The sequence below is a fragment of the Myotis daubentonii genome, chromosome 4, assembly GCF_963259705.1.
Source record: "Myotis daubentonii chromosome 4, mMyoDau2.1, whole genome shotgun sequence".
Lineage (NCBI taxonomy): Eukaryota > Metazoa > Chordata > Mammalia > Chiroptera > Vespertilionidae > Myotis > Myotis daubentonii.
Window position 1 is genome coordinate 41,436,385 of NC_081843.1, and position 16,017 is coordinate 41,452,401.

The window sequence follows — 16,017 nt, forward strand, 5'->3', positions numbered from 1 at the left end:
GAGGTATTTGAGTAGAAAGATCAGTGTGTTAGAAAAAGCACTGAATTTAGAAACAGGCCTTTGTACTATGTTGATTTCATGACTCACTAGCTCAATGGCTTTGAACTACTATACTAGTATTATCTTCCTAAGTTCCAAGTTCTTCGCTGGTTATACTCTTATGAAAACTAAATAAGAAAATGCATGAGATGCAGCTTGACTTTGCTGTGTAAATATGGCCCTTTGCTCTTCCAGATATTTGGTGATATCACAGTACTTAAAATAACATTTTCAAAGGCTGTTCCAATATGTTAGCCTACGTTACTAAGTAATAAATACTTCAGAACACATTTGGTGGTAAAAGTCAAACTACCATTATTTTAGTTTTCTTCCTTCATTTATTCATCCATTCATTCACTTGATAGGAATTAGCTGAATGTCTGTTATGAGGCTTAAATCAAAGAAGAGAAATTACCAAACAGCCAATATATACTATCATGTGGTAACAAGTAGAAGAGGGGCTATTTCAAAGAGAGTTGTCACCTCCTCTCTGATTTCTAACTTCTGAAAAAGCAATAGTTAAGCCGAGACTTCAATGACAGTGAGAGACAAAAGCCACAAGAAGATTTAAGGGGATACATTTCCAAACAAGGAGAAGAGTAAGTGCAAAGGTGCTGAGGTGATATAAACATGGAGTGCTTAAAACATAGCATCCATAAATATAAGTACTTACGAATTTTACAAGGACAATCATACTTTCTATGGATAATGCACAAATAAGTACACATTTTCCTAATTTACCTTTTGTTATTGAGTAGAATTTAGTTTCACATGTTTAAATAGTTCTTCTAACTGTCAATAATTAATTACATTTACTGACATATTTTTTATCATTTTCTGCTTGACATTTATTCATCCAAGAATTTTCTTCTTTCTAAAATACATGTTTTAGTCTTTTAATGAAACTCTGCTGCTTTTGTGTGTCTGTTTTCTATTGTATTGTTGTTGTTACTCCTAAGAGATAGCTTATCTGGATATAAAATTTTAGGTTACCCATTATTTTCTCTCAGCACTTTGAAGATATTATTATTGTTAAGTTCTTTTCTGTCCTTGGTTATTGCCACATGAAAATTTTCCCAGTTTAAGAATTATTCTTAATAGATTAACAGACTTTTCTCTTTGGCAGTTTAAAAATTTTCTCTTTTTCTTTACTATTCTGAATTTTGCAGTACCCATCTAGATGTGGAATTCCTTTTTATATCTTTTTTTGGCATTCAGAATGCATAGGTGGTATGAAGATTCATTAATTTCTTCATTATTTGAATGTGTCAGCTACTTATCTTCAAATATTGTCCATGTGTAATTTCCTCTCTTCCTTTAATTTAGAAATCAATTTGGACTTACGTTAGAGCCTCTTATCTGCTTTTCATCTTATTTATCTCTCCGTGATACACTCTGAGTACATGAATCAATTCTTAAAATTCACTAGTTCTATCCTTGTGACTATTTCAGCATTTATATAGTTATCGAACGTTTTAAGTTCATTTTTTGTATTCCCAAGGTTTCTATTAAGCTTTTCGCATAGCCACAGTTTTTCATTAGTCCACTATGTTAAAAAGATAAACTGAGCATTATAAGTATCCTCATTTAAAGACTGTCAAAATGTTTCCTAAAATTAATTTTATTTAGAATACATCAGTGTTTTTATTGTTGATTTTTGTGGTTGTCAATAGTTTACTTTGGCCTCTTTTCATGATGGTATTGAAGAAATTTCTAGGTTCAAGTCCTGGTTTTCAGACCCTGTTAACCTTTGCAGAAGCATTTTAATGGCAACCTATTGCAGAACCCAGAAAGCACTGAGTTTTAGCTCTACAACTCAATGCATTTCTGTTCCACGTCTAGTATGGGAGATGTTTATATTGTTTTTCGAGCTAAGTTATTTCTAACTGATTTTTGCCTGCCCTTACTCTGTTTCTGGAAAAGAGGCCATGTATTTAAGTGTGAACTTACAGAGCCTTCTTAACCAGAGACTTATTTAAATGTTTTATGTTTCCTTAATTCATTTCTTTATTTAGAGATTTTAATAATTTATGGCCATAGGTTTCTTGTTGAATATATTAAATGAACTATATGTATTTGGGATATATATATGTACATATATATATCCCAAATATATATATATATTTAAGTACTTTATTTCAATAAAGAATATACCTGTTTTAATTTATTTAGTTTGTTTTTATCATGCTTTGTTCCCACAAAGATTTTTAATGCAATGTAAATGTGATTTGAGTTGTATTTCTTTCTTAGAATTTTTAAAATAAATTCAGAAATCAGAAATTATTTTTGACAGATTTATGTAGCATAGTTTTATGGTCCTGCAAAAACAACTTTATTTAAAATCCAAAGAAATTCTACACAGCTTTCATGCCTCTGGCAATTATTTTCTTATTCCTCACTCAAGCTTCAGCCCTTTGCACACCCAAATAACCCATTAAATTGAAAATTGGAGTGTCTGTGCTTGTAACCTGACTGCACTGAAGTCTGTCAATCTTCACACTTCACCAGTACCGAAGGATTCACCACTGCAAATCATGTAATCAGCCAAACACTGCTCATAATATCTGAATTTGAGAACCTATTTGGGGGAAAAAAAAATCCATTTTCAATGCAACCCAGAGCTCTTCATACTAAAACTGAGAAGTGTGAAGAGACATTATTTGAGAGCTCTTGGTTGTACCCAAATTCAGTGTCTTGAAGGTAACAGGTACCTATGAACAACTTTAATTTACACTAAAACAGATGTCTAACTCATTTGGATCAAGTCCTCTCCTTTACCTCCCGTTTTGTTCTATCCTAAATTATTTGAGCCAAACACAATTTTAAAAAAGTTAAAAGGTTTTCAAGGCGTAGGTATCATTTGCGGAGAAAAAATGAGCTGTTTATTGTGTAGCTGAAGGAGCAGCCATAGCATATACAGGCAAGTGGATTAATCTAAGGGGATCAATTCTTTTTTTCTTTTAACACTTGAAGTTTGCGTTTAATTTTTTTTTATTTGTTTTTTTTTAAGTTGCTCAAAGTCATAATAAATGGTAACATAAGATTTTAATGAGAAGGAGTCAGGGACTATTGCTTTGAATTTCTTATAAGAAACATTAATCTCAGCCAGAACTTTTGGCTTCGTTCTTTTGTTTGTAAAATAGTTGTTACTAAATATGTTTCTCTTTGAATACACATTTCTACTTGATCTCAGTCTACATTTTAATGCACAAAAATCTAGCTCAAGGCCCCAAATTAAGCCACGTATGTAGGATTTTTAATTTTTTCATATCTAATCGGTTAGGGCATCTTCAATGTTTTATGAAGGTACGAGCTCCAGTAGAACGAAGCTTCTGTGGGCGTCTTGCTGTGCATCTATGGGCCACTCTGACAGTCTGTCATGTACAGAACTGGGAATCCTCCTCACAGGACTCAGCAGGCAGTAGGAAACTGCCTGGCTGATAGCATTGCTGTTATCTCTTTTAATAAAAACTTAATTTCCTTTCTTCCCTCTTATACCGGCAGATACCGGCCCCTTATTTATTTTCCTGACAGCTACCTGTCAGCCTGTGAGCACCCAAGACTTGCTGTTCTCATTCCCACCGTTTCTTCTATCTCCCCATCCTCCTCCTCCCACCCCCCCACCCCCCCCCAACCCCCACCCCGCGCCAAGCCATGGGAAAATGTGAGTTTGGGGCTGCTTCTAGGCAAGGCCGGCAGAGTTTCCATAAACCTAGCCCAGCTTGGCACAAAGAAGATGTGGAAGGAGCAGCCGCAGCTTGTGCAGCCAAAAGCACTTGTGGAAATTCTAGGAATGTGAAGCAGAAGCATCGCCCCAGGTCCCCGGGCGCTGTTCTCACAGCACACTTAGCACGCTGTGGGGCTGGACAAACAGCCCTTCCCGCTGGGCGCGGCTCTCAGCCTGAGGCTGGAAGCACGACGGGATGTGGCAGCCTGGACGCGGGTAATGTAGTAGGTGCAACAAAAGGCATCAAATTAGAAAATGGAAACTTTTCCCTCCCTGCACTGTAATTTGCCTGTCACTTGGCTTTAAAGCAGCTGAAAACAATTTTTTGAAAGCGAATGTTTATTTCCTGAAGGCTTGTGAATAATTATAGGCCTGTTCTCTACATTCTCGACATTCCACTGGCATTTCCCATAACTCTGTCAGCTCTGGCAGTTCCTAGCACATGTGTATGTTGGTGCTTTGCATGAAAAGGGGCTGCTGTTGAATGTGTGGCACCTTTGATCAGAGGCGTGTGACATGCTCTACCTACAACTCAGCAAACTCAATGTCGCATGTGTCTGTGTGTGTGTGGAGTGTGTGTGTGTGTGTGTGTGTGTGTGTGTGTGTGTGTGTGTTTCCAAGTTCATTTTCTAAATGCTATGAGTAGGATCTACCGGGAAACTTCCTGATTTTACATCTGTCTTACCGCAGGAAGAGAAGGGCAAGCTAATGAAATTTTTATGAGCTGTGCTGCCTAGTGTTCACTGACAAGTCTTTGCCTTTCTAGGGGAAGCTTTTGACCCCACGTGGTGAGGGAGTTTGTAACCCGATGCTATTGTTGGAATAATTATAGTCTAAGGTTTTCCTGTCAGCACCCAAGTTAGCTCAGGAAAGTTATATATTTTGAAATTCTTGTACCTCGTCCTCTAAAAAATATATGCTCTGCAAAATCAGGTGGTTGAGGGCCAATAAGTTGGTCATAAAACAGCTCTCACATCGCCGAAACCGGTTTGGCTCAGTGGATAGAGCATCGGCCTGCGGACTGAAAGGTCCCAGGTTCGATTCCGGTCAAGGGCATGTACCTGGGTTGCGGGCACATCCCCAATAGGAGATGTGCAGGAGGCAGCTGATCGATGTTTCTCTCTCATCGATGTTTCTAACTCTCTATCTCTCTCCCTTCCTCTCTGTAAAACATCAATAAAAAAAAAAAAAACAGCTCTCACATCGCTGAAAGGAATGACTGAGATGTACATATGTGTATCAAGTTCCGCAGTGTCATGTACACTTAATAGAATTATTGATGGCCCATTTATAAGGATTTCTTGGTAGAGGAGTTCAGTTGAATAGTATTTCTTCTGAATGTTGGAATTCATATTTGGAATTCATATTTTTATTATAATTAATAAAACAAATCTGACATTAGAGTTGCACTGCACTTTAGATAAATACTTTCTACCTAGTACTTTAATGTAATTTTGGTTTTTACTACTATCTTTCAGGGAAATTTTTATTCTTATTTCCAGAGGGGGAACTAAAATGTAGAGGAATTTCATGGCCCTTAGATTGAGCATGTGTATGAGCAGCTTTTTCAGGGTGCTCTTCTTAAATGTTAGATTGGTTCAAGGCTTACAGCCTTTGCAAATCCCCACATCCAGCCTGTGATCCCTTGTGTGAGTTTTATGAATGAGCAACAGTAGTTTCTTGTTTTTTATTTTGTCATCCAGGACAGTACGGGTTGTTGTTCTGTTGTATGCTATTTAGGAACATTTTCTATAACTTTTAATTATTTAAAAACGTATTTGATTCCAAAACTCCTGTGCTGTAGAGATATAACTGGAATTTTTGGCAATGAGACTTGTATACAGGTGTCTGTGCGTTGGTGCAGTTCTGTGGGACTAAAGGTATTTAAAAATGGTCACAACTGTACATTGGCTTAAATTTAATAACAGCACCATCTTTGAGATCGTAAAGTGAACTTGTGCTTCTTAGAAAATCACTGTTGGGAAGATACATCCCTAACTTTTATTCCCATAATTGTGAATGACAATGATGCTTTACTTTTGGCAAACTGATCCAATTGTAATAAACTAGCATTTAAGGCATTGTTTCCCAGAATATGTTTGTGCTATACATATATGGGCATATAAGCTTCTCCCACTAACTCTCCCCTGTTCTTTTTTATCCCCCCCCCCAACCTTTCATTGTATTTTCTAATTATTTTGTCTATTGTGTAATTTTATTCAGGTCTTAAAACTTTTTATTTGCATTTTTAAAAAATGTGCATTCCAAACATTAAAATCATTTGAACAACAACAAAAAATGACACACTGATTAAACTGCATTTTACAGCCCGCAGGACACCTTGGACCAGCTTGGTTTTTACTCTAGATTTCACCCTCGTCCCACCCAGCTCGTTCCTTCACCAACATGCCCCCAGCCAGCCAGGCAGATGGGAGCGGCAGGTGCGGCCTTCGTTGTCAGTAGTTCTGATGTGCAAAGGGGCAGCACAGTCACTTAAACTGATCCAACCTCTTGGCATCTTACAAAGTTAAACAGCTAAAAGTAAAATAAGAAGGCAATGCTTGTGGAATGTACAGTGCATATTGGCGGCGCGTGCCTCATTACGATTCGCCTGCTTGCTGCTCCTGTTCAGTCGTTTCTTTTGAAGGCAGTGGATTTTTCTCTTGCGTTTCTGTCTTCTTCAATTTCAATTTACCGGATCTCTCAATCTCAGCCATACGGGGTTTGTCAGACATGGGTGCAGAGGAAGCTGAGCGAGGTGCGCGAGCGAGGGAAGTCGGATCTGCTCAGTGACCGCCACCGAGTCTGCTGTGTCATTTTTTAAATTGTCACCGGAGGATACCTTTCCACTGATCTCCAGCGAGAGTGGAAGGGAGGGGGAGAGACAGAGAGAGAAACATCGATGTGAGAGGAACACATGGACTGGTTACCTCCCTCACAAGCCCCAACCAGGGCTAGGGATCTAGACTGCTGCCCTTAACCAGAATCAAACTCCAGACCCTTCAGTTCATGGGTGATACTTCAACTGGGTCAAACTGGCCAGGGCTATTGTGTGATACTTATTTCACTGTACTTCAATGCAAACTCCTCAAAGGAATCTTACTCTATTTTGTGCACTGATATACTCCACATAGTAGGTGTTCTATAAGTATTTGTGGAAGGACAGAAGGAATAAAAGAAGTTTGGTTTAGATCTGTGTTACTTGCATTTTTTAAATCCCTGACTAATACATTCAGTCAGTACTTTGGTAATTACTTCCACACTCCTTCCCACCCCCTGGCCATCTTTAATTGCTCAGTAGACACATGAGTGCTAATTAACTACTAAATATTTTACAATGTGCAATATGGTGTTGACCTAAACTAAAATATTTGGTCCTCACCCTCAAAGAGGCACAGGTGGCTGAAAACAACAAACAAAAAATGATACACATATAATTCAGTGCAAAATTTTAATTTCCATAAAAGTCCAGAGGGAAAGGACATCAGCAAAGTTATAATAATTATAGAAGGCTTCCTGGAACAGAAAAGGATTGTAAAATTGGAGAATCATATAATTATATAATTATTTTTACTAGGGTATATCGTGCATTTTATCCTTTGTTGTTAAAGAGTGTTTGGTTTTTCATAAAAAGAATCACTACTAGTAGCTCTCAAACTGGCTGACTACAGCTTCTAACCAGAAAGGAAGGCTTGTCAACAGATTTCACTTTCTACTAGACTTACATCAAGAATAAGCTGTTAGGAGAAAGTAGGGAGGTCTATATGATTTTATTCTCTAGTAAATCAGTCAAATCAAAACTCAGGGATATGATGTGGCAAAGAAAGCAGGAACCTCAGGCATGTCAAGTTTTCCCTGGGGGGAAGCCGCATAGGCAGGCAAGCACAAAAGCCACATAATCACCTTATTCATGACTTTGAGTTCATCTCTGCTGCTATCGATTGGCAAGCACTTGGAAAGAGAAGGTAGTGAATGACACTCTTAGAGAAAAGCTTAAATATATTCCCTAGTTAATTGAAAGGCTTCAACACATCCCAGGCTTCAGGCAACCCAAGAACAAAGGCTGAAATTTATCATAGGTGGAAACAGAAGAAAGTTAAGATCATCCCCAAATGCCTAGGTTTTATAACTTTTAACTTTAAGTATTACAACCTATTTCTTGAAACTCTCCTCTAGTGTGTATGTTCATGAGCATTGTTCTTGTTTGCAGATACCCCAAACCCAGTTGTCTATAGTGTATCAACATAATAAAGATAGAAGGGAACTGTGGTCTTGATAGAACAAGGAGGATACCTCTTGCCCAGGACAGCATAGAATCCATGTTCATTCATTTATTCAGTCACTCAACAAATATTTATTTAGCCCTTTCTGTTGTAATAAATAATGATTTGATAAGTGGGGATGGGAAAATAAGAGAAACTTAAAAGTCAGGATGAGAAATTAAATGTTCGGTGTCTTAAAATAGAGAACATTGCTACTACAAACAGAGAAGTGTCATAATGGGTTAGTGAAGATCCTGGACAGGAGGCAGGGAATCAGGATTAGAAGTAGGAAACAGAAAAGGCCAGACTAGAGGTATAGCAGCAAAAAAAAAAAAAGGAGGGAGAGAGGTGATAGGAGACAGCTATGAAACATAAGTAGGGCACAGTAATGACTGGATAAGAACCATGGGAAATTCTTTTTTTGCAAAGTAATAAGAACAGAAGCCTGATTTGAGGGTATGGCAGAGAAAATGGAGGCAGCAGATATAGGCTCCTTATTTGAAAAGTTTGACAGTAAAAGGGGAAAAATTATAGCAGTAGCTAGAGAGGGCAGTTGGGTCATTTTCTATGAGAGCAGAGAGCATTCTTGTTTGAAGGCATGGGGTGAAAGCTGTGAGGAGGCACTGAAGATGCCTAGAGGCTTAATTGAGAATTAAGGTCTTGATGGTACTGGGAGGAGAGGAGCAGGGTGATACAAAAGGAGCTCTGAGCTTTAGAGGGGGAGAGGGACCTGTTTCTTGAGACAGAGACAGGGATAAGAAGTGAGAAAGTGGTGTCACTGAGTCACTGTAACTAAATGCGCCAACAGATGGTGACTTGATCTTACCTGTGATATAAATGCTACAGGCAGTATCTGAGGAGCGTAATCACTTCTCTCTTATTATAACTCTATCATGACAACGAAAGCATATTCTTAGCCCCCCCTCCCTATAATTAGAATATATCTCTCCTTCCCCAGTTTAATTTCCACTGAGTTTCGAACTCTGATTTTTACCAAAATGTCTTCTCTTAGCAGACTTGTTTCTCCCTCTTCATCTTTATGTACTTGCCCTGCCAGCCCACGTCACTATCCTGCATGCTGCTGAGGTACTCCTGGGATCACCGCTCCCTATCCTGTTACTCTGGTTCCTTCTTTTGTGGAAAAAAATTATCTCTTTAAAGATCACCACAAATTAATATCATTTGATTCTTGACTGTGCTATCATCCTTTCTTGATTTTCCATTTGATTTTTACTCAGAGCATGATGTATTTGCAGATTAATAATAGTACTTCCCTTTTCCATTAATCATGTTCTATTTTTCTATTTCCAAATATGAGTCACTTAAGCTAGTGGGCTCCAAAGGTGGTGGTGGGGAGGTACACAACCCACTGGGTAAGGAAGAAGAAATACAGAAAGTACTAGGATTTCCTTCTTTTTATCTAAAAACAAGACTTTTTTTTCCTAATATATAGCATGGAAAATGAACTAGGACCTCTTATTCAGTTTGTATTCACAGTGTCCTATATCACATATGTTATGCAAATATTCAGCATATCGTAGTGCATGTGTGCCTGGGTTAGGAAGTCTGTGCATGATGCTATCCACTTCAATACCAGACCATTCTTCATTGAAAAGTACAAGTGACTTCACAAGATCCTGGCAGAAAACCCACAGAGTCAAGGTCTAGCTCATAATGCAAGCACAAGCAAACAACTAGACATCGGCAGAGCTGTCACCATTATTTTTCGCATAAGCTCAACAGAAGCCAGTGTTCATGAAAAAACAAGTAAGCCAAGGGTAAAAATATCTGACAAGTAGTTAGACAATAAAATTGAAGTTATTAAGAGGATTTTATCAAATACAGGTGAAGGCATATCATCATTAAGGATGGCTATAACCCTAAATGTATATTTGGCTAGTTACTAGTTAATGATAGTACATGCATATAATTTATAAATATGTAGGTATTGGGAATTTTGCTCAACATCCTTTGACTAATGGAAGTATATCCTAACAGTTTGGAGACCTCTGATCTAGTGCATTTTTTATTGGAGAATATGAATAGTTTTTAATGATTTAACAAAATGTTAAGGTTCCTGCAACTATAAAATGCCGCTTTGAAAATAGAAGATTCACGTGACTTTTAAAAATATGCTTATTTATCATTAAGCCACTACACAGCAGAATTCAAAAGAAGCCTCACTGCTGACAAAGATTAGTGAAATGCCCCTAGGGTGAAGATGAACAATGTGGTGAATGGCCACACAGCACCGGCCCTGATTTTTAGGGAAAGTTACTATTCTCTATATATAGCTTAGTGTGTTCAGGTAGCCACTGTAGACTCTTGGCCTTGGTGGAAGGATCCATAAATATTCTTTGCAAGTTTAATTTCACTGCTGCCATCGTTTTAAATGTCCTACTTCTAAAGTAGCTTTTTCTAAAGGTGATTCATTAATGGATATGTCCATTTGGAGCTTAATTTTTCTCCTTGGAATACTTACAAAGGCTTATGGCAAGGAGCCTACTCAATGGTCCTATTGTGTTGGGAAACAAGCACTCTAATAATTGTGTCATCAAAGGGAACAGAGCCCTTATCATGTATTATGACCACCTGCCACACTACATTTTCCATGATGACAGAGATATTTCTTCTTTCCCTTCAGTCAGAATGGGGCACAATTGCAAGTTCAATCCCATGGACTGCTATTAATTCAAGTGGACTATTACATCCAGCAAGAATTCTATCAACTGCATTTTCTTTCCAAGATTTTAAAAGCTGTATGCAGGCCCCCGGGTGTAGGTATCCTTACATTTCAAAATCGAAGTGAGCCTTTGCATTTTATTAGTGTTTTATTTAGAAATTAAGAAGATAGATCCATGAATCATTAGTTAGCCCTCACCGGTATGGTCATGAATACTATTCAACTGAAAAGACTATTATGAATTGTTTTATTATAAAAATAATTTTAGAAATAGAAAATGTCTATAGTAATGACTGCTTAGAGTTATAGAGTACTGTTGAAAAGTTTTCAAAGTACTTTAGAGACTTATTAATTCTCACTTTTCTCCCTGGAATGGACAATGAACAGACAGAAAATTGAAGCAACAAAGTCACATGATACTCCCAAGGTTCATTAGTAAGCGATGAAGAAGCAAAGAATACAACCCAGAATCACATTGTGACAGAGTTCCACCAGACCAAGAAGCTATCTAAGCTATAAAGTTAGAGTATTTAACATAAAGATATGTAATGCATTCTACTCCACTTAATAAAACTAGTTTCAACTGGACTGTGTGCTATCAGACTGTCTTTTTATGGATTACATGATTTTTGAAAACAGATTTCTTCTAAAATAGTAATGTTATGCTATTTTGAAATAAAGATCTTGAGATGCATACTACTAGGATAAATATTAATTAAGCAGCTAGTATGAACCTCTTTGTGAAATCTAGACTTTAATATACAAAAGATCATGGGCCCATAAGGAGAGCTCAGAGAACACTCTCTCTGCCCGGGAACTCCAGGCTTTTATTATTGAATCCTGAGAGTGGGTAGGAGAGCTAAGAGGCACCACCTTATGGCACTAAGGCTCATCGTGAGTGTATAGCCATTACCTATCTAAAGAATAGAAGAGTTGGAGATAGGTTGTAACTATCTCCTAAGGTACAGAAAGTATTTGGTGTTAAGACTAGAGAGCAAAGAGACTCGAGAGAGAAACCCCAACATCTTATAACTGAGCAGTGAAATATGGTGACAATCTCAACAACTCTGAAAGCTGGTGGATTGGCTGTGAAGCATAGACAGATTTCTGGAATGTTGTCAGTGCTCAGTTCCTGTTGATAAGAAAGTTTTAATCCCCCATTCAAAATATTTCAAGCCAGTGGTGTACTGAGTCAAACTAAAGCAGCAGCAAAGTCCAGACCCAGCTAACCCAGTCATTTCACTCACCTGTAGTAGACTGACAGAAAAGGAATCTGTACCTTTCTTGGAGGTAAATATTATTTGCTTTAGATTCTACTCTTCTCTTATTAAAATGTCTGGCATATACTTACAGATTACAAGACAAGAAAATGGTCACGAGAGAAAATAGTCAATAGAAACAGATCCATAGAGGGTCTACATGTTGTAATCATCAGATTGTGGCTTTAAAATACATGGACTAAAAATGATAAAAATGTTTAGCCTGCATGGCTCCGTGGTTGAGTGTCATAGCAAGGTTTGATTCCCAGTCAGGGCTTATGCCCAGATTGGAACTCAATTCTCAGTGTGGGCGTGCAGGAGGCAACCAATTAATGATTCTCTCTCATCATTGATGTTTCTGTCTCTCTCTCTCTCCCTCTCCCTTCCTCTCTGAAATCTATAAAAAATATAAAAACATAATAAAAGATATAGTAGAAGTGGTGTACAACATTTGCAAAAAAATGGGAAATGTTAGCAGAAATACAAAAACTATTTTTAAATATTAAACTAAGTAGAAGTGCTAGAATGAAAATATAACATCAGAAAGATTTTATTGTATGGACTTAAAAGCAGATTTTATATTGCAGGGGAAGCTTTAAGTAAACTTGAAATAGTCAATAGAAAATATTAGAAACAAAAGTGTTTTTGTAAAGCAAAGAACATTGAAAACACTTGGAAAAATATGAAATAATCCAAGGAGAGGAAAGGGAGAATGGGGCAGAGTATTTGATAAACTACTAGTTTCATCAAACTGATGAATGATCCAAGCCACTTAGGAAATTCAAGCAGGATAAATACAGAGAAAACCACATTGTAGTCAATTGCTGAAAACCCAAGATAAAATAACCAGAGGAAAAAAATGTGTAAAAGTGAACATCAATAGAGAGGATGGATTAGTTCTCAGTAGAAATTATGGAAGCCAGAAGATAAAAGAAAGATATCTTGAAAGTGCTGAAAGAACAAAATAGATCTGTCAACCTATAATTTTATATCCAGCAAAAATATTCTTCAAAAAGGAAGGCAACATAATGATATTCTTAGATAGGAAAAAAGCTGAATAATATCTCCAGGTGACTTCACAATATGAAATGAAGATAAAAATCTGTTAGGCTAAAAGATTGATACCAAATGGAACTCAAGAGCTTTACATTTAATTATTTTTATATCCTAATTATATGTATTTATTTCTTAAAAAAAAAATAAGTGTTTAAAGCAAAAATGATGCATCATAAAGTTGTTAACATATACGGAAGTAAAATAAACAAAAAGAACACAAAGGATGGAGGTGTACATGGAATATTACTACACAGTTTTATATTATTTATGAATTAGTATACTATTACTTGAAAAAAAGTGATAATTTAAAGATGCATATTATATTCAGCTCTAAAATGACACATAAAATCTGTAGCTTAAAAATTAATACAATAAATAAAATAAAATTTTCAACAATATTATTTCTTCCCACAAAAGGCCAGAAGGACACAAAGAACAATGGAATAAACATAAGATAAATACAAATTTGGGAAATTAAAACAATAATAATTACTACATAAATAAAAATGGATTAAGTGCTTCTCTTAAATGGCAGAAATTAGTAGACTACATTAAAAAGCAATACCCAATTGCTCAATTATGAGCTGTCTACAGGAGACACAGATAGGGTAGAAGTAAAACAATATAAAAATATATGCCATATAAATACTAAATATAAAAAGCTAATGATGCCCTGGCCAGGTGGTTCACTTCATTGGAGCGTAATCCGTACAACAAAAGATTTTGGGTTCAATTCCTGGTTAGGGCACATAGCCAGATTATGGGTTTGATCCTCTGTTGGGGCAACTGATTGATGTTTTTCTCTCTTTCTCTCTCTCTCTCTTTCACTCTTCCTCTCTCTCTAAAGTTAATGAACATGTCCTTGGGTGAGGATTTTTTAAAAAACTGAAAAGCTAATGGCTATATATGTAATATCAAGACAATAAGAATTATGAGAGAAAAAGGACGTTCTACATTGGTAAACAAATCAATCTGTCAAGACATAAATTTTCAGGATAAAAATCAGTACACAATAATCATTCATATTCCTATATTATAGCAGTAATCAATTGAAGAATGAGATTGAAATAACAATTGCATTAATAACATCAAAATACAGAAATAAATCTAACAAAATATGAAAAAATTCTTTATTGAAATTATAAGACACTGTTAGTGAATGACATTAAAGAATATTTACTTAAAATGGAAAGACACAAAATGTAATTAGATGGGTAGAATTGATATGTTCATTTCTCATAAATTAATATACAATTTCAAAGCAATATTTATCAATATTTCAGCTGATTTTGGGGGGAGAAATAAACTAGTTCTAAAATGTATACAAAATGCAAAGAAACTAGAATAGCCAAAACAACCTAAAAATAATTTGAAAAACATAAAATTTACAACCTATAAAGCTACGACAATCTAAATTGTATACTTTGAAATAATGTTAGACAAAAGATTAGTGGAAGAGACCTTGAATTCCAGAAATAGACACACATGTGGCAAATTGAAGGTTTCAATCAACTAAAAGGCATAGCAAAGTCTTTTAAAGCAGATGTCGCTGGACAATTAGAAATGAACTGCAATCCATTCCTCATTCCTCACATAAACATTATTTTAAGGTGGTCATAGTGGTAAGTGTGAAGCTCAGAACCAAAAAGCCCCTTAAAGAAAATATTAAAGAATATCTTATTACCTTGGGATAAGCAAAACTGTTTTAGTCAGGATGTAAAAAGTATTAATCATAAAGATGCAATCGATAGATACAATGAAAAATATCCATTTATCAAAAGACACCACTAAAAATAAATATTCAAGCCATAAACTGGAAAAAAAATAATTTCAGCAAAATAATCTGAATATAAAAAATAGGATACCTAACAAGCTTTTAGTAATCAATTATAAAAAGACAAATGATCCAAAAATAAGTGAGAATTTACTGATTTCACAAAAGAATATGTGAATGGTCACAAAGCTCATGAAAAGGGTGCTTAACATCACCAGTCATCAAGGAAAGTAAATTAAACCACAGTGGGATATCATTCATAGTCATGAGAATGGTCAAAATAAAAAAGAGATTGACATTTCCAAATGTTAGTAAGACAATCTTTTTGTCTTTAGTTTCATTAGCAAATAAATTTAACTGTGTGCTCAACCAGATTTTTTAGCTTTCCTTCTTTTCCATCAACCTCAGTGATTCTTGTCACCAATAAACAAGCCAAGTTAAAGTCACTGGAAGATACTAATTTGTCAGGAGTTTTAACTGTTCAGATGATGCACACACACATAAAAGAAACCATCCCAACATTAAAATCCTATCATTCTATCTGAAGCTTCAAATACATACTTTATCAAATAGGATAATTGTTTTAAAATATTACAGAATAATAAATTCACTAGAAGTTATTTAAAATTATTTTGTTGACATGGCATTTATATATAGGAAAAAAATCTGTGAACCTTAATTCATAATCTGTTCATAGCATACAAAGAAGTTGGATGGATGAATAAAACAAGGAAAGAGAAGAAAAATGCAATTCCTTTAGGGTTTTAAAGAAGGAAATTAGGAAAAATTGAAAATCATTAAGAACATAGGGTTTTTATGAATCATATAAAGAAGGAATGAGAAAAGATAAGAAAAAAATGGAAGACTGATTTTTGTTTATTCAGAATAATTATATTTCTTCTAATGAGTCCCATTCTCATCATTTAGGGGTAAGCTTCTTTGAATCTTTATCCCTATGTTCACACAGACAGTAAATCACATCATGGATCTGGGAGGTTCCTCTAGTCTTCCTACTTACTGTGATGAGAAATATGAAGGATTTATTAACACAGAGCTATTCAGAGTTATTGATGAAAAGGAAAGATCCATCATGTAATTCCCAGTGTACTGAAGGAGATTCTACTTTATTGATTCAGTAGTTAATAGAATCAGTCATTTATATGACCTGTTAAAAATGATTTGAATTTGAATGATGAATTGCATTTGGGTACTTTGAG

The 16,017-nt window shown here is 35.7% G+C and overlaps 1 protein-coding gene across 1 annotated transcript; it reads right to left on the minus strand.

Annotated features, from left to right (window-relative positions):
• Positions 1-6,312: 6,312 nt before the first annotated feature.
• LOC132232385 (thymosin beta-4-like) lies at positions 6,313-6,539 on the minus strand. Its single transcript, XM_059691845.1, has one exon. It carries the CDS (start codon positions 6,499-6,501, stop codon positions 6,367-6,369), a length of 135 nt encoding a protein of 44 aa, XP_059547828.1. The 5' UTR covers positions 6,502-6,539; the 3' UTR covers positions 6,313-6,366.
• Between the last annotated feature and the right edge of the window lie 9,478 nt (positions 6,540-16,017).